This window comes from Macaca nemestrina, chromosome 8 (genome assembly GCF_043159975.1).
Source record: "Macaca nemestrina isolate mMacNem1 chromosome 8, mMacNem.hap1, whole genome shotgun sequence".
Taxonomy (NCBI): domain Eukaryota; kingdom Metazoa; phylum Chordata; class Mammalia; order Primates; family Cercopithecidae; genus Macaca; species Macaca nemestrina.
In genome coordinates this window covers 115,826,989-115,848,172 of record NC_092132.1, presented here as the reverse complement: position 1 = coordinate 115,848,172, position 21,184 = coordinate 115,826,989, and the positions used below count along the sequence as shown (strand labels likewise).

Genomic DNA, 21,184 nt, shown 5'->3' with positions numbered 1-21,184 from the left:
CAAGAACACAGCCTCGGAGCAGCTCTGCTGCGCTCGCCCCAGCTTGGTCAAGAGGGCCACGTGAGCATCCTCACATTCTCTCACAGGCCGAGGGCTGGGTCCTCCCTCTCCAGCTCCGAACACTTGCAAACACCCCTTCTAGGCACTGGAGCCACCTCTCCAGGGGAAGCAGGACAGAGCTGATACTCTGGGGAAACCTGTTACGAGCTTAGCACCTTGCAGATTTCTAGAGGCCTAAATCCTCCACCCTTGTTCTCGAGTGGGTCATGTGACATCACCTTTTGCTCCATGGAATTCCACTAGCCTCCTGGCAGGGGATGAAGAAACTCCTCTTACCATCCAGTGTGAGTGAGAAGCAAACAAGTTCTTCTCATCAGAAGAAATTATGCTGGAGATGGGGTGGGAGTAGGGGAGGGTCATGCCTGTGTCCCGAGGCAGCCTTAGGACACTGGACCACAGTCCAGTGTAGATGCTAGACTACAGGTCTGGTAGCAGAACAGAGGATGTCCCACTACCGAACCTGTAGTACCTATCTGAGACTCTCCCTGCAGCCACGCTGAAATGCACACCCCTTTTGGCCAAAGGCAGCTGGACACGACCAGGGATGGAGAAGCTGCAAGGGTCCTATGATTTGAGGCTAGGCAACGGCTCTGGACAACGCACAGCCTCTCCCCCATAGGTGCAGGTTTCTGCAAAACACAGAGACAAAGCCCCGCTTTGTGGTGCACACAGGGTATCCAGGGGGCTTGAGGCCAGAATGGAAATGTGCGGTTTTTCCATTAAGCGCAACATCTCCCGCCTCTAACAGGCCACCAGACTCCTTCAAATCTGGGTGGGTGGGAGGAGCTGTAAAACTCAGCCCATTAAATCGCTTATGAGCTGCAGGTTTTCTGAGCAGGGAGGCAAAAGCAGGGGGCCTGGGGTGTTTAACCCACAGTACTGTTGAAAAGGGGGCAGGAACCCCACCCCAACTGCCAGCAGTGGCCTTGCAAGCAGTGTTGCAAACACTCACTGGCTTTCCCCACCAAGACTTGACTTACTGCAAAACACAGACAAATGCACCCTCCACAAGCTCAGAATGTTGGTGCTTATCATCTGAAACTGGCTTCAGTCTTTCCAAACAACTCCCTCGCCACTCTCAAAGCCTGATCTAAAACAAGCTGAGGCTCTGTAAGATCCCAAACCAAAGGAAGGGAAGGAGAGGGAGAGGGGAGGGAGGCTGGTTTTCCTGGAACCCTTATTAAATCAACTTTCCAAGGACAGCCAGAAACTCCAGGCCCTCCCCAATCCCTCAGGAGCACTTGCAGACTGAGGGGCGTTGGCACTGCGCTCAGTGGGGAGGGGCTCCCAACACACACACACACACACACACACACAATTAAAATCACAGCAAGGCCATTCAAATGGGGAAAACTCAGTGTGAACAGGGTTTTGGGTGGTTTGTTCTCACCTTTTGGACAGAGCCCTTAATACATAGATTATAATGTGCTTTTTCTTTTTTTTCTTTTTTTTTTTTTTTGAGACGGAGTCTCGCTCTGTCGCCCGGGTTGGAGTGCAGTGGCCGGACCTCAACTCACTGCAAGCTCCGCCTCCCGGGTTCCCGCCATTCTCCTGCCTCAGCCTCCCGAGTAGCTGGGACCACAGGCGCCCGCCACCTCGCCCGGCTAGTTTTTTGTATTTTTAGTAGAGACGGAGTTTCACCGTATTAGCCAGGATGGTCTCGATCTCCTGACCTCGTGATCCGCCCGTCTCGGCCTCCCAAAGTGCTGGGATTACAGGCTTGAGCCACCGCGCCCGGCCTGCTTTTTCTTTTTTTAAAGACAGGGTCTCCTTCTGACACCCAGGCTGGAGTGCAGTGGCTTGATTATAGCTCACTGCAGCCTCAACTCCTGGGCTCAAGCAACTCTCAAGCAATTCTCCCATCTCAGCCTCCTGAACAGCTAGGACTGCCAATGTGTGCCACGTTACCCAGCTAATTTTTAAAATTTTTAGAGATGGGGTCTTGCTATGTTGCCCAGGCTGGTCTGGAACTCCCCAGCTCATGCAATCCTTCTGCATCAGCCTCCCATAGTGCTGGGATTACAGGTGCGAGCCATTGTGCTCGGCCTATGATTTTTTTTAAGACAATAGCAGCACTGGCCAGGCATGGTGGCTCACAGCTGTAATCCCAGCACTGTGGGAAGCCGAGATGGGTGGATCATGAGGTCAGAAGATCGAGACCATCCTAGCCAACATGGTGAAACCCCGTCTCTACTAAATATACAAAAAAAAACTAGCTGGGCATGGTGGCACATGCCTGTAATCCCAGCTACTCAGGAGGCTGAGGCAGAAGAATCGCTTGAACACAGGAGGTGGAGGTTGCGGTGAGCTGAGAATGTGCCACTGTACTCCAGCCAGGCAACAGAGTGAGACTCCGTCTCAAATAAATAAATAAATAAATAAATAAATAAATAAATAAATAAATAAATTTTTAAATATAGCAGCAGCATTATTTAATAATCAGCAGGCCCAAGACTATATAATACACTTTACACTTACGAAGTTCCTTACGGCTTACAAAGCATGAAGCCAGATCTCCCCTTAGAAGGTCCTGGCCACAGCAGTTCTCTGTTCTGTCAGAAAGCTCATGAGAGACAGGCTATGTGAAAGCAACACACTCACACTGAGATGGGGTTTACTCCACCAAATGGAGACCTGGGGCTTGTTCTCCAAGTGCAGCGGCTTTCCGTTGCTGTGTCCCATGAAACAACGTGCTCCTCGCCATGTGCTGCCTCCCCTGGAGGCCCAAGAAAAGGGACCCACAACTGCCATTGACTGCTCACAGCCTAGGACCAGGCAGGATCCTATGAGCTCTGCAGACATACTCATATGGCATTTACAAAGACTTTATGAGCACACATTCATTATCAATATATTTTATAAAAGGGCACAAAGAGGAACTTTCCCAAGAGCCAACAGTCAGTAAGGTGTGGAGCCAAAATCAAAACCAGGGCAGTCCAAGGAAAATGTGTGCCCACACAGGCTTGCTTGCACATGAAAGTTCACAGCAGTTTTATTAATAGCCCAAACTGTTAATCCAAATACAGGTGACCCAACAAATATGGGACGGACTGCAAAAGGGCATGAGGAAAATGTTTCATCGCTTGATTGGGGTCATAGTCACACGGGGTGTAGACATTTATCAAAACACATCAAACTACGCACTTAAAACAGTTGTATTTTATAGTGGGTAAGTTATACCTATATTAAGTTGGTTTGGCCAGGTACGGTGGCTCACACTTATAGTCCCAGCACTTTGGGAAGCCAAGGTGGGTGGATCATTTGAGGTCAGGAGTTCAAGGCCAGCCTGGCCAACAGGGCGAAACCCATCTCTACTACAAATATAAAAGTTAGCCAGGCATAGTGGCGAGAACCTATAATTCCAGCTACTTAGGAGGCTGAGGCAGGAGAATCACTTGAACCCAGGAGGCAGAGGTTGCAGTGAGCCAAGATCATGCCACTGCACTCCAGCCTGGGTAACAGAGCGAAACTCTGTCTCTTTAAGAAAACAAACAAACAAAACCCACTTTTTTTAAGGTCTTGCTCTGTCACTCAGGGTAGAATGCAGTGGGGTAATTACAGCTCGCTATAGCCTCAAACTCCTGGGCACAAGTGATCCTTTTGCCTCAGCCTCCCAAAGAGCTGGTACTACTGGCGTGTACCACCACATTCAGCTACCTTTTTTTATTTTTTATAAAGATGAGGTCTTGCTTGCTATGTTGCCCAGGCTGATCTTAAACTCCTGGGCTCAAGTGATCCTCCCGCCTCTGCCTCCCAAAGTACTGGGATTATAGGTGGGAGCCACTGTGCCTTTGCCAGTTAAGTTGATTTTTTAAAAATGGTCATTTAATGTCAGTCTTCCTGGGTACATGGCCTCCTAAGAGCCCCATCCACCTCTCTTCCTCCCTTTCTTCTGTTCACAAGGCCAGTACTTTGTGCTCATCAAGACCTTCAGCCCCCAGGTTCCAGCCTCCACCCTGCCCCAGCAGCTTCCGTGACACCCTCCTCCTCTACTAGCACCCTCACTCTGGTCCTAAAGTTCCTTGTACTCATCCCGTTGGGCTGGCCCACAAGCGGCCAGGCCCGAGACCCACATCTCCCTTCTGGGCTGCAAAAAAAAAGAAAGTACTTTAGGATCCATCATAAATTCACATTCTCAAACCTCAACCAGGTCCTCGCTGCACTTCGACTCCTTTATCGTTGTCTACAATTGGCGGATTCAAATCTCAACTCCCCTCAAACCTCCCTTTACACTCTCATCTTAGTCTCCAGTTGCCCAGAGTTGCCACCTAACCTACTTAAACCCACAGATGCTATTGCTATAGGGTCTTTACTACTTTTTCCTTCCTCTATCATCTCCCAGTCCCCATCCTGGTCAGTACCTGCACTTCCTCTAGCCAGACACTCAAAACAACCTTCAACCTCATCCTTCTGGCAGCAGCAGTGGAAGCAGTAACAACTACTAACACCTTACATGGAAGTGCTTCATCTGGATTATCCCACTTAACCCTTTATTATTTATCCCTGTTTTACAGATGAGCAAACTGTGGCGTACCATGTTTGAGTAGTTTGTTGAAGTAAATAATGCAGTTATCAAGTGGCAGAGCAGGGCGCAAACACAGGTGCACCTCACTCTTTCCCCCTAGCCATCCACACTGAGCTGCCAAATTAACTTTCTGAAAGCCGATTGTGACATTACTTGCTCAAAACTTTTCAAGTTTCCCAACATCTACCCATTTAAGTCTAGTTTTCTTTTCTTTTTCTATTTTTTTTTTTTTTTTTTTTGGTGAGACAGTCTCACTCTGTCACCCAGGCTGAAGTGAAGTGGCATGATCATGGCTCACTGCAACCTCCACCTCCCAGGTTCAAGTGATCTTCCCACCTCAGCCTCCCTAGTAGCTGGGACTACAGGCATGTGCCACCACATCTGGCTAATTTTCCTATTTTTTGTAGACACAGGATCTCACTATGTTGCCCAGGTTGGTCTCAAACTTCTTGGCTCAAGCAATCCTCCTGCCTTGGCTTCCCAAAGTGTTGGGATTACCAGCAAAATCCACGCCTGGCCTAAGTATAGTTTTCTTCTCCTCCTTTTTTTTTTCAGACAGAGTCTCGCTCTGCTGCCCAGGCTGGAGTGCAGTGGCACGATCTTGGCTCACTGCAAGCTCCGCCTCCCAGGTTCCTGCCATTCTCCTGCCTCAGCCTCCCGAATGGCTGGGACTACAGGCGCCCGCCACCACGCCCAGCTAATTTTTTTATATTTTTACTTGAGATGGCGTTTCACTGTGTTAGGCAGGATGGTCTGGAACTCTTGACCTTGTGATCCACCCACCTCAGCCTCCCAAAGTGCTGGGATTACAGGCGTGAGCCACTGCGCCCGGCCCTAAATATAGTTTTCTTGGCAGGGCGTTAAGCTTTCCATATGCTAACTCAATCCAATTTTTCCAAGTGTTGCTTCCCAACTATCTACTCACCAGGCAAACCGTTCTCCATAAACCATATACATGCTGCCTCTGAACACTCGTGCTGTTCAACATGGAGGGCCCTTCATTTTCCCCTTCTGAACTCAAGCCCATCTCAGGTGCTCTCTGTTCCCCTCTTCCTCTGCATTCCCATCACCTTTGGTTGTAATTTCACCAGGTGGTTTAAACACAGTCTGTCTGTGTTACTTATCCCTGTACTTGCCCATCCCCTCCTGACCATAAACTCCCTGTGGGCAGACAGTCTCTCCCACTTTGGGTCTCCACTGTGCTCCAGTTCAGACCTTGCCTTCAGTTCTGTTACTGACAGCAACATGAATATGCCTGCTCTAGACACTGTACCTTCTATAAAGTCTCACACAACTTTCCCTGTTCACCCCCAACTCCATCCAGGGGACACATATTCTCACCCATAACTCATCCTTCAAATAGGTCCCTGGCCAGCTGAGTGGCAGCCTTTTGAACACAGCCACACCATCACGTGCACCTCTAACCTTTCACCCACTGTGTCAACCTTCTCTGTGTGACCAGCCACTGAGTCACAAACCACACTATCCTCTGGCAGCAGAAATGCCCATACATTAGTTTTCAAAGTCCCTCGAAAGCCACCAGGTATGCTATACCTGTAATCTCCCAAGAGGCCTTTTCACAGCTCAAACAGATCCCAAGAATGGTCAGTAAGTCCTTCCTGTTACCGATGACGGCTCTGAATTTCCAACACGCCATAGGTCTCCATGCTCCTTCATGCTTCCTGGGTCTCAATCACTTCAAAACCCCTCAAACACTACCTATCCAAAGCAAACCACTTGGCAGGCCCCCAGACAGGACCTGTGAGATACAATCAAGGATAGGAAAATGCAGGCATGGAGCCATGACTGCTGATCTTTATAGAAGATGTGCCTTTTTTTCACCCAGGCTGGAGCATGGTAGTGCAATCATAGCTCACTGCAGCCTCAACTCAGGATCACGCGATCTTCCTGTCTCAGCCTCCTAAGTAGCAAGTAGCTGGGACTAGCAGCGTGCACCACCACACCCAGTTAATTTCCTTTTTTTTGTAGAGATGGGGTCTCGCTATATTGCCTAGGCTGATCTTGAACTCCTGGCCTCAAGTGATCCTCTTGCCTTAGCCTCCCAAAGTGCTGGTGTTACATGTGTGACCCACCATGCCTGGCAAAGATGTGGCTCTGGAACAATTTTCTAGAAGCCAGAGGTCTTTAGCAAGCTCTCACCTCCTACAACATCCCCTGTACTCCAACCCAAGTTCTACATCCAAATTCAAAGGTCATTCTCTCCCCACGGCACCACCAGCTGCATTTTATACATCACCTATGTTAAAGTGTGACACTAGGGTCCTAATCAGATATTCTTTCTTCAGAAAGAGAAAAGCACAAATTAACTCCCACAAACATGTCACCTCAGGTAAATGGATGTCACCAGCCTTCATGACCCCAACCTCTGATGAAGTCAGTTATGTTTATAACCAGACCAGAACCAACCCAGGTATCTTGAGAGTTTCTCCTGCAGGAAGGGAGTTCTTTGCTCCACCTGGGAAGGAGCCTTCCCTGTTGACCACATTACCTGCAACCATATCACCTCCCTCCCAGCCCATCCTGTTTCCCAGGCCCAGGAGTCCAGGCTGCCCCCAGCCAGTACCTTACCTTGTTCAGGCAAGGTCGGGGATGGCCTAGCGGTGCAGAGCGTGGCTGTGACCAGCACAGCCCAGAAGAGGAGGCACTTCCAGCTCCACATCCCAGTTCTGCACTTAGAGGTTGGTGACAAGGCTCCACACCTCCATGGATACTCCACCTTGAGCTCAATCCTCCTTTTCAAACTGACCCTGGGGAAAGAAAAAAAACCCCAAAAGTTAGGAGGGTCCAGGTAGGGGAGGGGCAAGGAGAAACAGAAGGTAAAGCATGCCACGTGGCGGCTGCTTAAAGCATGGACTTACTAAGGCGTCCAGAAGAAAACTGTGAATCTACCCCAACAATGAATTAGATTATCAGTCCTGGCTGGGTGCGGTGGTGCATCCTGTAATCCCAGCACTTTGGGAGGCCCAGACAGGAGCATCACTTGAGGCCAGGAGTTTGAGACCAGCCTGGCCATGGTGAAACCCTGTCTCTATTAAAAATACAAAAAATTAGCCAGGCATGGTGGCACACACCTGTAGTCCCAGTTACTTTAGAGGCTGAGGCCGGAGAATCACTTGAACCCGGGAGGTGAAGGTTGCAGTGAGCTGAGATTGCGCCACTGCACTCCAGCCTGGGTGACAGAGCGAGATTCTGTCTCAAAAAGAGGTTATATGTCTTAATTGGACAGAAGGATGCTTTAGTTCAATTCTACAGCTATGTTTTGAGTGTAGATTATGTACAAGCCTGGGAATACCATCATGAGGTTTTCCAAGGTATAAACTTCCAGGTAGTATGTGCTACCAAGTGAATGGTCTCATGAAAGTCCCAAATAATTCTGCCCTTTTGCGGGAAACAGCTTTACAAAGTGTGCTACAATTGCAGGAGGTTTGAGCACGCCGATGGCTCCCCAGCATAAGACTTCACTCCGCCCAGGCCAGGTGCGGTGGCTCACACCTGTAATCTCAGCACTTTGGGAGGCTAAGGTGGGCAGATCATTTGAGGTCAGGAGTTCGAGACCAATCTGGCCAACATGGTGAAACCCCATCTCTACTAAAAACACAAAAATTAGCTGGGCGTGGTGGTGCACACCTGTAAGAGGCTGAGACAGGAGAACTGCTTGAACTCAGGAGGCAGAGGTTGTAGTGAGCTGAGATAGCGACACCGCACTCCAGCCTAGGTGACAGAGTGAGACTGTCTCAAAAAATTAAAAAGAAGGCCGGGCGTGGTGGCTCACGCCTGTAATCCCAGCACTTTGGGAGGCCAAGATGGGCGGATCACGAGGTCAGGAGATCGAGATCTCCTGGCTAACATGGTGACACCCCGTCTCTACTAAAATACATAAAAAAATTAGCTGGGCATGGTGGCAGGTGCCTGTAGTCCCAGCTACTCGGGAGGCTGAGGCAGGAGAATGGCGTGAACCCGGGAGGCGGAGCTTGCAGTGAGCCGAGATCGCACCACTGCACTCCAGCCCGGGCAACAGAGCGAGACTTTGTCTCAAAAAAAAATTAAAAAGAAAATTTAAAAAAGACCACTCCATCTAGGGCCAACCAGTCCCTCTGGTGAGAAATAAGGGGCAATGAAGAATCATGGAACAAGCTAAGGACTAGTAAATGGAAGCCAAGTACAGAGATAACTAGTTAGTAGCTGCTGGACTTGATGCTCAACTCCCCGACTTATGCAATGAAGCAGCTAAAATAAATGACCTCCTGGGTACTTTCTTTTTATCTCTAAAATTGTATGAATCACATCCATAGTTCTACCAGCCTCCCTTGCAGAGGGAGCTACTTACAAAGAGCCTAAGAGTGTGGAGCCAGGAGGGATCCAGTTCTCCCTGATGCTAGAAGGTGACAAGTGACATCTGACAGATATGAGTCCAGAAGCTGCAGGGGGCAAAGGGTCCTAGGAGGTCCCACTGCAGAATCAAGGGCTGTTGCAAGCACTGAGTCAAAGATGGCTCACGCTGGCCCCAGTTAAAAGAACAGAATCTGCAGCCCTTTACCCTTCTCAGGTCTGGAGGGGTAAAATTTAAAACTCCCCAGGGTCTTAAAGAACGGATCATAGCTGTTAACATTTACCAAGTGACAAGACTTTCTGGGCACTGTCAGGGCTACGTGGGGGTGACCATCTCTATCTTCCAGGTGGCTTCTGTCCTAAATGCTCCAGGGAGCCATCCAAGTTATTCAGAGAATCTACTTCCCCGGAACATGCCCTAATGTGGTACTTCAGCCCTGCCTCCCCCGAGCCAGGCAGGGCCCCTCGCAAGTGAGTCAGTGCTGGCTGGCAGAAAAGCCCCTGGATTCTTGGCTTCATTCACATGTGCTTGGCCAGCGGGATACACATGCCACACCACTAGCTCCCTCCCAAGTCTTACTAAAATGTTTTAATGATTTCAAATCAAAAGAGAAGTAAACATTTCTCAAAATTTCATTTTTCTAAATTTACCAAAGGAATTAGAAAAGACAAAATGAGGCCGGGCGTGGTGGCTCACGCCTGTAATCCCAGCACTTTGGGAGGCCAAGGCGGGCGGATCACGAGGTCAGGAGATCGAGACCATCCTGGCTAACACAGTGAAACCCCATTTCTACTAAAAATACAAAAAATTAGCCAGGCGTAGTGGCGGGCGCCTATAGTCCCAGCTACTCGGGAGACTGAAGCAGGAGAATGGCGTGAAGCCGGGAGGCGGAGCTTGCAGTGAGCCGAGATCTCGCCACTGCACTGCAGCCTGGGCGACTGAGGGAGACTCTGTCTCAAAAAAAAAAAAAAAAGACAAAATGAAATGAATACTGAACACCCACTATGTACCACGGATGCCCTAAGTAGAACTAATTTAGAAGTATAAAACGTCATTTATTCCTCACTATAAACTTATGGGGGATAAGTTTCATTATTCCTTTTAAGCAATGGAGAAACTGAGGCTCAAAGAGATTAAGTACTTTACCCAAGGAAATGTAGCTAGCATGTAATAGTGCCTCAAAGTTTTTGGATATTAGAGGACATGGTGGGAGGAAGTAAATAAGGGACTGATCAAGCCTGACTCCATCTGATGCAAACTCAATTTCTCCAAACCAAGTAGATAAGGCAAATCCAAGGTAACTCTGGTAACAAAAGAGCCTTGATTTGCAGTTCCGTTGGTCAAAAGACCCTTGTGCCAGGGTGTGATGGCTCACACCTATAATCCCAGGACTTTGGAAGGCTGAGGCGGGTTATCACCTGAGGTCGGGAGTTAAGAACAGACTGGCCAACATGGTGAAATTCCTCATCTACTAAATCTACAAAAATTAGCTGGGCGTGGTGGTGCACACCTGTAATCCCAGCTACTCAGGAGGCTAAGGCACGAGAATTGCTTGAATCTGAGAATTGCTTGAATCCAGGAGGTGGAGGTTGCAGTGAGTTGAGATTGTGTCACTACACTCCCACCTGGGTGACGGAGTGAGATCCTGTCTCAAAACCAACTAACTAAAAGAAAGACCCTTGAAAGCAGACCACAGATGGGCCATCTAGGACACTGCATGGGGCACATTCCCAGATCCCGGATAGAAGCAGTGCTTGCCAGAGGATACCCCTAAACCCATATTCCACATCTCACTACATCCCAAAGATATACCTGATGCAGGCCTGTCACTCAGAAATGCATACCTGACCAAGAAAACCCAGGTCCCATGGTAAATGCCAGAGTATTGAACAAGTTCTCAGGTTCCAATGGGAAAGAGTGATGTCATGTTGAGATGGTTAAGCTTGCTTGGACTTGGCCACTCTGTCCCCAGAAAAACCTGCCGCCTCCTCCGAGGTGTGGGCTGGCTGCAGACCGCCCTCTCTTAGCTCCCTGGTCAATGCACTGCAAATTCATCTGCCAGCTTCCCTCTCGTTCTTTCCCAAAAAAGGTGCAAAAAGTCTCTTCCTCTCCTACCCCTCTGGCCCTCAGGTTTGACATCTGTAAAACAAAGTTGTTAAGAAAACCTGGCCTCCTGGCACCAACTCCTGGAAAAAGAAGTGGGCATACACCCCATGCCACCCGCCTGCAAAAAACACAGTGACAGGCCACTAGTCCACATGCTGTCTGGACCCTGCCACCTCCTCCTTCACCTCAGTTTCTCATTCTACTAATTAATGAATTTTTCCAATCCCTTAGGAACAGTTTCCTTCCTTCACTGCTTGACAGATGTGACCTGCAGCCTTGCAGGTGTACACAGCAGCTTCCTCCAAGACCCTGCAGCTGGTTCCCCCCCGCCCTGCCTCTCCAATATCAGCCAGGCTCCTGGGATTCACGCCTGCATGCAGAGGTCCTCGGTGGGGAGGAGGCAGGGGGCAGATCTCAGTTTCCCACTCATCGCAGGGGGCTGAATTACTTGCCCTGCCTCCATCACAGGTGGTTATGAAGACTGAATGGGCTGCATGGGTGAAAGTGCCTGCTGTCTTCTCACTGGAGTACTGATCCAACATAAAGGGTGGACAGTATCTGGTGAGACAGCAGGGGCTGGCTGGACCACCGTGACCTTGCAGCTCTCCCACTTCTAAGAAAAAAGCCTTCTGTGAAGGTCAGATCTCCTTGTCCAAAAATTACGTAAGGAAAACTATCTGACGAATTCATGGCCGAGTCTTGTTATTCTTTCTGAGACGGAGTGTTGCTCTATCACCCAAGCTAGAGTGCCGTGGCACGATCTCGACTCACTACAACCTCCATCCCCCAGACTCAAGTGATCCTCCCACCTCAGCCTCCCAAGCAGCTGGGCTAAGTTGCTCTATATTTTTTAAAAATGGGGTCTCACCATGTTGCCCATACTTGTCATGAACTCCTGAGCTCAAGATATCCACCCACCTTGGCCTCCCAAAGTGCGGGGATTACAGGCATGAGCCACCACACCCAGCCTGAGTCTTTTCATTCCTGTCGGCTGGAGACAGTATGAATTCATGCCCTTCCATTTGTGATCCTGCCACCCTGGGACAGTCACTTAACCGTTCTGAGCCTCAGTTTCCCACTTAGAGGAAGCTACATCACAGGTGATTACGAGGCTCAAATGGTTGGTGTGGGTGAATGTGCTCATTCTCTCCTCTTTAAAGTACCAATCGAATGTAAAGAATTATGTATTTGTATTTCACATATAATATTAAGATATTTATAATTCTCATTGTGTAGTGCTTTGAGTCACTCCTTGACAGCACTCTCAGGAGATCTGGTAATTGGCAGCAGGAGGACAGGAACTTCCAACCTTTCCAAAGGCATTTCTCACTCTCCATCTTCATGTCTTATATTCTAGATCTGTGGCCCACACGGTGGCCACTGCACACTTGAAATGTGGCTGGTGCTAACAGATATGCTAGAAGTAAAAAGTATACACCGCATCTTAAAAACTTATTATGAAAAAAATGTAAAGTATCTCATCAATAATTTCTATATTTGATTACATGTCCAAATGATAATATTTTGGAAATATAGTTATATTAAATAAATTATTAAAATCTAAACAAGTTAATTAAAAAACAAATTTTGGCCAGGTGTGGTGGCTCACGCCTGTAATCCCAGCACTTTGGAAGGCTGTGGTGGGCGAATCACGAGGTCAAGAGGTTGACACCATCCCGGTCAACATGGTGAAACCCCATCTCTACTCAAAATACAAAAATTAGCTGGGCGTGGTGGCACGCGCCTGTAGTCCCAGCTACTCGGGAGGCTGAGGCAGGAGAATCGCTGAACCCGGGAGGCAGAGGTTGCAGTGAGCAGAGGTTGCGCCACTGTACTCCAGCCTGGCAACAGAGCAAGACTCTGTCTCAAAAAAAAAAAAAAAAAAAAAAAAAAAAATTACCTGTTTCTTTCTTTTAACTTAAATTTCCAATGTGGCTTCTAGAAAATCTGAAAGTACACATAGCTCATGTTATAATGTTATATTTCTTTCTTCCTTTCTTTTTTTCTTTGAGATGGAGTCTTGCTCTGTCACTCAGGCTGGGGTTGCGTGGCGCAATCTCGGCTGAACCTCTGCCTCCCGGGTTCAAACAATTCTTCTTCCTCCCAAGTAGCTGGGATTACAGACATGAGCCACCAAGCCCGGCTAATTTTTTTATTTTTGAGACAGAGTTTCACCATGTTGGCCATGCTGGTCTTGAACTCCTGACCTCAGGTGATCCACCCACCTTGGCCTCCCAAAGGGCTGGGATTACAGGCATGAGCCACTGTGCCTGGCTGTTTTTTTTTTTTTAAACAGGGTCTTCCTCTGTCCCCCGGGTGGGAGTGCAGTGGTGCAATCACAGCTTATTGCAGTCTCTGCCTCCTAGGCTCGAGTGATCCTCCCACCTCAGCCTCCTGAACAGCTGGGACTACCAGACAACATGAGCACACTCATCTAATTTGTGTATTTTTTGGTAGAGACAGGGTCTCACCATGTTGCCCAGGCTCATCTCCATCTCATGGGCTCAAGCAATCCGCCTGCCTTGGCCTCCCAAAGTACTGGGATTACAGGCATGAGCCACTTCGCCCAGCTGCTCATGTTCTATTTCTTTTTTTTTTTTTTGAGACGGAGTCTCGCTCAGTCGCCCAGACTGGAGCGCGGTGGCGCGATCTCCGCTCACTGCAAGCTCCACCTCCCGGGTTGACGCCATTCTCCTGCCTCAGCCTCCCAAGTAGCTGGGACTACAGGCGCCCGCCGCCATGCCCAGCTAATTTTTTGCATTTTTAGTAGAGACGGGGTTTCACCATGTTAGCCAGGATGATTACGATCTCCTGACCTCGTGATCCGCCTGCCTCGGCCTCCCACAGTGCTGGGATTACAGGCATGAGCCACCGTGCACGGCCTCATGTTCTATTTCTATAGGGCACCACAGCTCGAAGCAACCTCCATGCCTCTGTGCAAGACTTTCTTCTTTGCCCTTCCTTGTTCTGCAACAGGCCAGGCCTTCCCTTTTCTCTGAACCCCACCTTAAGAAGCTGTCTCTTCCATAAGACTTTCTTGGGCCTTCTAGCTGGAGGATTTTATTCCTCCAAATTCGCAAACCACATTACTAGCCCCTCTCACATGGTGCTTAGGTCACATGATATGATTGTTATTTATGTTCTTCATTCTCTTCTCTCCCCATGAAACTGCAGGCTCCTTCAGAGCAGGGTCTGTGCCTCCCTAACCTTTGCTAACACTCTCTGCACCTAGTATGTACACAGGAGATGCCAACATGTTCGTTAACTGGATGAGTAAGTGAATGAAGGAAAAAAAAGAGCTGATGAAAAGCAACTGATACAGATACTCCTCCAGAAAAAGAGGCTCAGAATATCAGAGAAAAGCAATTAGCTAGTATCCCTTGTTAACCAGCCAAACTGTAGTCCAAAGGGTACCGAGAAAATTTCTGGACAACTTGGTTCTTCAGAATTAAGGAAGTAATACCAAAACATTATTCCCTTCAGATGGGAGTAAGACTTATTTCTTCCCCAAAGTGAGCATTCTCTACTCACATGTTGAGAGGGCAGGGGGCAAGTACTTAATAAACATGGAGAAAGTTACTCAGCTCAGCTTGCAAAATTTTAGTTGGTCCAAGAGAAATGCTTATTTTTTGTGTCTCTGTTAAAAAAAAAAAAAGTCTACATGTCCTTGGAAGTAAAAGACATATAAAAAATTAGCAATAAGTGGCCAGGCACGGTGGCTCACACCTGTAATCCCAGCATTTTGGGAGGCCGAAGCCAGCAGATCGCTTGAGGTCAGGAGTTCAAGACCAGCCTGGCGAACACAACTGCTGCACATAATCTAGAAAACCTTACTCTTGAAGACAGGATGTACTATGAGTGGAACCCCACCAAATTCTTGGGATAGTTCACCCAGGTGAGTGCTATTAAATGGGAGAGAGGGCCCTAAACATGGTTTCTTTCATTGCAGGGGAGAGAGAAATGGTGGTGAGGAGGGAATTTCTGTTTAAAGTAGATGCAACCTTAGGGGGAAAAACAAATATCCTAGCCCAAGTCTGACATTTCATCTTCTCTGGAAACACCAGAATCTTCTCTAAAGCTCTGCATCTGGACTCCTACCAGTCCCTGGTGCTTTCAGGCCTTTTACAAAGCTCTGGGGAAGACAAATGCAAGACACAAATTTCCCAGGAGGAAATTAAATTCATCAAGTGATGTGAGGCCCTTTCAGAATAAGACATTTGAATCAATTCTAATGCCTTTTTCTCCAGCAGCAACAGGCTCAAACTTTGCTAGGACGTTCTGTAACTAACAGCCATTTTGACAAAAGACACTTTAGAAACGGAGGCAAGAAAAAAACCTTTGGAGAAGCCCGTTGCTAAACCCCCAAGTTCACACCAGCAAATCTCCCATTTTAGGAGTCTTGTTTCAGGTCAATACTGAAAACAAAGAGCACACCACTAAAAGAAAAACCCATGGATTTTCCTTGGTCTCTAAGGCTTGAGTCTGCCTACCCAGTGTTCAATTCAATTTTCTTGCCCTCTGGAGTCCACCAGGAATAAAGCTAGCCCAGCCTGAGGGATGCACCCGACGTATCTAATCCTCTGCCCCTAGGGAGTGGGGGACACTTCGCCATTTCTTCCTGAGCCTTTGCTTCCCTGGCTATCAAAGGGCCACCTAATGGAACTTTCTAACATCCTCCATGGCCAGAGGTCAAGGAAAAGAAGCACCCTAAGATTGTTCAAGCGGTGCCCACTCTGGCCCGAATCTGTACTGGGAAAAATACCTGGAAAATGAGCATTTCTGCAGGCATGTTTGGAAAAGCAAGCAGTGAAGTCCAAGTGGCTCTCAATCTGGATGAACCTCATTAAAAAGCTGACACTCAGCTATGACTAAGAGTAAATGCAACAGATATTTCAAGGAGCTCGTCACTGATGCAGTTCATAACCCTCCCAGCTGGAGTCAGGCCCCAGCAGCCTCCCGGTCCCCAAACACCCTGCACTCGGAGGGTCAGGGGCAGCCCCGGAGCTTCTCCTAACCCACTGGGGGTAGGATATGTAAACAAGTCATTAGGGAGGCAGGCCCTCGGCACAGACGGGACGGCAATAGCAGAGGCTGCTGAACCTCGGTCACTGAGAGGAAGGTGGATGACCCGGGGATGGGGGTGATTAACCAGACCAAGGCGCGTCCCACGGGGCCCTGCTACTTCGCTTTTAAACAAGCCTCAGGGAGGAAACCGGGAGCCCGGGCCAAGGGAGGAAAATGGCCACTTTCTGCTAAACAGTCTCAAGGCTAGATAGTATTCCAAAAAAAGCCCTGGTCCGGAGGTGCAAAGGGTAGGGCACATCTGCGGAGGAAACAGTCACCTTAATTACCACGTCTAGAGAAAGTGCGATTTCATTACAGCCTCCAAAACTACCGCCCAAAGAAGGAAACCAGAGAAGTGTTTTCAATCTGAAAGAGGCTGGAAAGAAGAGGGTGAGAGAGACTGACTCTCTCCACCCTCCCGCAACTCTGGACCACAAGGCGCTTTCCTGCCTCAAAGACTATTACCAAACACAACTGGACAATCCAACCCCCCGCTTTCAAACCTGTAGCCGTTACTTAAATGGTAAAACGCCCCACTTTAGTTTCCGGGGGATGCGGCCCAAATCAGTCCTTAAAAACACACAGGGAGCGCCTCTGGCAGCAGTCGCCCACGCCCCCGGCCCAGCGCACCGGGCTCGCTCCGGGAGGGGCGCGTGACGCCACCGAGGGGCGGCCGAGAGGGGACCGCGGGCTCCGGGCAGGGCAGGCGCTCTCGCAGCTCCAGCTATAACACAAGGGAGAGAAAGCAACGCTTTGGTTCCAGAAACTTCCATCGTCAAGGCCAGTTCTGGCCAGACGCACAGCCAAAGAGCCTCCCCTAGTCTAGCGGATGAACCGTTCGCGAATGCCACCCCCTAAAACCTTGGACCCATCTCCCAAGATGCCTCTTTTCTGCGCAATCCAGAAAGCACCCCGACCGCCGCCACCCACTAGCGGCGGCGCATAACTAACTTAGTGAGATCTTCGATAACTCGGGATCCAAGGGAACTTTCTTTTCTCAACGCCGCATCTCCATGTCTCCAGAAATGTTAAGGAGGGAGGTGGTCAAGACGAGTTGAAGAATCCGAGTTTCAATTTGGGGGAGGGGGAGGGGAGGAAGAGGGAAGTTAATAATGCGGCTGCGGTGTACCCGTGTGGGGTGAAACGGAACCAGATGCGGCTGTTACATCTGGAAAATGGGGGTGGGGGAGGGCTGGGGGAGAAAGACATCGTGGTAATGTTTTTCAAACGGGTTGATAGCTTCTGGGACCAGAACAAGAAACACGCTTCACACCCCCCGCCCCCCCACCACCAAAAAAGTGTCTGGCTGCTTCATAGGGGGTGTGTGTTCTATATGAACCCCATCTACAAGGTCCACAAATTCCTCTGCAAACATGGGTCGTAGCCTCCCTTTTCTCCCAACCCTAAACATAACGGGAGGGGAAGCGGGGTGCAGAGGGGTCTGGGCCAGAGAAGCCTACGCATCGCTGCCGAGTGAACCGCACCGGACAAAAACCTCATCCCTTCCCCCACCTCCAGGAACGAGATTGGGACGGAACGGCCCTCCCGCCCCCGTCCCATACCTCGGCTTAACGACTGTGGGTCGTCCTCCCGTTCCCCAAACTTCCGACCCTCTCAGAGACCGTCCAAGTCATAAGATCACCCCTTCTGGAAAGCGAGTCGTTTTTCGCTCTCAGCTCAAGCAGATTCAGCCATTTGGTGACGACACCTCCTTAAAGCCTATTCCAAGAGAAGCTAACCTAGCCCTCCACGTCCTCTGCAGTTCATCCCCTACTCCATTCGCCCACAACCCGGACCCCAGGTTTAGCGGGTCTGGAAAAGGACTGAGGAATGTCCTGGATTTTTAGCGTTGAGCCCAAAGCTACCTGCTGAATTGGGGGTGAATCCCCAAAAGGGGACCAAAAAGAGATGGAGTGGAATGCAACACACACACAACACACACACAACGCACCCCACCTCGCCGCCCACTCCCGCCCTCCTCCCCAGTCCAGGAAACCGCGGGCCTCGCCGCTTTCGCCCCGGGCCTGTCCTTCCCAGGACTCACCGAGGAGCCGCCGCCGCCTCGCCAGCTCCCGAGCGCGAGTTGGCGGAAAAGTTGGGCAGCGGGAAGAGCGGCGGGACGAGCGTAGGGAGGGGGCGCAGAAGGAGACGCGGGCGGAGGGAAGGGAGGAGAGACCCAAGGGGGGCGCGGATCGCCCGGGAGGGAGCCGGGAGGTGGAGGGGGCGGGCGGCGAGCGGAGGGAGGCGCCGGTCCCGGCTGGGCTGCGGCGGGCAAAGCGCGCAGCCGGGAGGCTCCGGCGCCGGGGGCCGCTCGGGACGCCAAGCCAGCCCCGGATCCGGGGGCGCCGCGACTCTTACCTCGCTCGGCGTGGAGGTTCCGCCTCGGGAGAGTCCGCCGTGGCTTGCGCGAGCGGGCGTGTGCCCGCGTCCCCGGCTCCGGCCCGCCGCCCCCGGGCTCTTTTCGGGTCCTGGCGGGGTCGCGAGAGCTCCGCGGCCGGCGCTCGACTCCCGGCGGCGCTCGGTGCTCGGCGCCTCCAGCCCGGGCGGGAACAATGGAGCCGGAGCTGGTGCCCCGGAGGCGGGGCGGGGGGAGGGCTCCCGTCCGCCGCCCCGGGTCTCCAGACCTTGTGCCCCTCTTTTCCAGACCGCGGCGGCGGCGTCTCACGCTCCTTGCAGACCGGGCTCCATCGCTCCGCGGAGGCCCCGGCGCCGCGGCGTGCCCGACTGCAGCACGGGTACCGTGCGCCCTGTGGGGCGCCCCGAGCTCGGACGGGAGAAAGTCCTCGGGTTCCGCGGCTTTTCGAGCAGCTGCGCGCTCGCGGCCGGGGAAGGCGAGGTCGCCGCAATGCGCTACGCGGAGTCTCGGTCCCGTCCGGACGTGGCCCTGCTGCCGGCACAGCCCGGGTTCCTCCGCGCGCTACGGCTGCACCAGCGTCCCGGCTCCCGCTCACTGCCGCCCGCCGCCGAGGACGCCGCGCCTGTGGCCGAAGGAGCGCTCCGAGCGCTGTGCGCCGGCGAGGCGCGAGGGCTCGCCCTCTCACTCCCACCGGCGCTGGTCCCTCCTCCGCCTCCGCCCCCTGCCGCTGCCTGCTGGGCCTTGTAGTTCTCCAGCCGCGGCCCCAGAGGAGGGGGAGCCGGCCGAGCGGGCCGAGCTGTCCGGCGCTCTGCCCTTCTCTTCCTGCAGCCTGGTCTCCTTTGGCGCTTGCGCCCCTGCATCTGAGCGCGTCCCAGAGGGCGCCGGAATGTCAGGCCCTAGACATAGCTGCAGTTTGGGGGGGTGTGGGGGACAGGTGAAGAGACGCCGCAGCCTTGAGATTGTACCTGGTAGCGTGGACTTTGGAGTCTGTGCACCTTGGGGAATGATTTTCGCGTTCTAAATCTCGGTTTTCCCATCTGTGAAAGGGGGATAATAGTGCTTTTTCGTATAGAGTCGAGAGGTCAACGAGGGCCTGGCGCATAGTTAACACCTAGTAAATACAAGCTGGTTTTATTATGAGAAGGTCAGCCCCTCCTCAAACCCTTCCATTGGATCTCCGCTTTCCCCAGCCACATAATTTAGGTTTTGTGCTCCACCGGGAACTGGACCCTGTAAATTCTACAGCAATGTTGTTGGTCTTCAGAAGTCTCCAGCCTGAAGTGAACGTCTAGGAAGCAAAGAGTAAGTGGGAGTTGAGGGGAGAGGTGTGGTTGGTTTGGAAATTAATCACAGCCCACTCAGAACACCCTCCAGTACTGTGGAACTCAGGAAAGTGGCTAAATTCTTCCCCCTGAGTCTTGCCGCGGGGTGGTATAATGTAGTGGTTTCCTAATCCACATGGACACGGGTCCTCCAGGGAACGTCTGAAAAATACAAATTCATGGGCCTGCTCAGACATGAGGAATCAGGCTGTCCCAAGAAGGAGCCAAGAGCCTGTATTTTTTCCAAGTCTCCGTGGGGCCTGTGATGTGAAAGCCCAGGCTGAGGCCACCGTTGGGGTGGGAAGTAGGCAGCACTAGGTCTGAAGGATTCCTCCATTCTGTCCATCATTTGTGAAGTTTGATGTAGGACAAATCATGTATCTGATAAAATCAAAACAGCGGTATCTGTTGATACTCCTTCACAAGATGATCGTAAGAATCAAATAAAATGATAGCTCTCCGTGGACCAAAAATACTACACAAATAGAAGTCACTGTGTAAGTTAGTGGCAGGGCCTGTTCACCTCATCCCCAAAACTTGTAGAAGTTTGAATACTGAATGAGTTACCCCCACCCAACTCCTCACCCACCCCACCCACGCCTCCCTGGCTAATTTAAGAAAAGAGTTGGGGGAGGGGGGCGGTGGCTCACACCTGTAATCGCAGCACTTTGGGAAGCTGAGGCAGGTGGATCATGAGGTCAGGAGATCAAGACTATCCTTGCCAACAAGGTGAAACCCCGCCTCTACTAAAATACAAAGAAATTAGCCAGGCATGGTGGCGCTCGCCTGTAATCCCAGCTACTGGGGAGGCTGAGGCAGGGGAATCGCTTGAACCCGGGAGGCGGAGGTTGCAGTGAGCCGAGATCGTGCCACTGTACCCCAGCCTGGCAACAGAGCAAGACTCCGTCTCAAAAAAAAGAAAAAAGAAAAGGGTCCTCGCGTTATTTTTCTAATCCACCAGTAGGTGACAGACTAGTGGCCAACACGGTGTTATTCACATAGTAGACACTCATAAAATTCCTTGACTGGCCAAAGAGCAAATATTCAATAAGTATTTGTTGAACAAATGAATAAATAAACAACTAAATTACAGCTCACGCCTGTAATCCCAGCACCTGGGGTGGCCAAAGCAGGAGGATCACTTGAAGCCAGAAGTTCAAGACCAGACTGGGAAACAAAGTGAGCCCTTGTCTCTACAAAATATTTTTAAAAATTAGCTGGAGGTGGAGGCTGAAGAAGGAGGATGGCTTGAGCCTAGGAGTTTGAGGCTGCAGTGAGCTATAATCAGCCACTACACTCCAGCCTGGGTGACAGAGTAAGACCCTGTCTCAAAACAAAATAATATAAAACAAAAAATGAGAAACAAGAACTCATATCTTTGTTGAATAAATGAACTTCAG

At 50.7% G+C, this 21,184-nt stretch overlaps 1 protein-coding gene across 16 annotated transcripts in view; it reads right to left on the bottom strand.

The window, feature by feature from the left end:
• LOC105476567 (fibroblast growth factor receptor 1) overlaps positions 1–19,117 on the bottom strand; it is a 59,223-nt gene extending 40,106 nt beyond the window's left edge. For 4 of the 16 annotated variants that reach the window (XM_071068368.1, XM_071068370.1, XM_071068369.1 and 1 more), the window contains exons 1-2: positions 18,465–18,607; positions 7,175–7,353 (exon numbers count right to left, since the gene is read on the bottom strand). In XM_071068368.1, the coding sequence (XP_070924469.1) occupies positions 7,175–7,265 (91 nt within the window). In that variant the 5' untranslated portion in view covers positions 7,266–7,353; positions 18,465–18,607. Of the gene's footprint in view, positions 1–7,174; positions 7,354–17,057; positions 17,131–17,668; positions 17,792–18,150; positions 18,231–18,464 lie in introns of those variants that run through there. The other 12 variants (XM_011732616.3, XM_024791141.2, XM_071068376.1 and 9 more) reach the window with 8 other exon arrangements.
• Between the last annotated feature and the right edge of the window lie 2,067 nt (positions 19,118–21,184).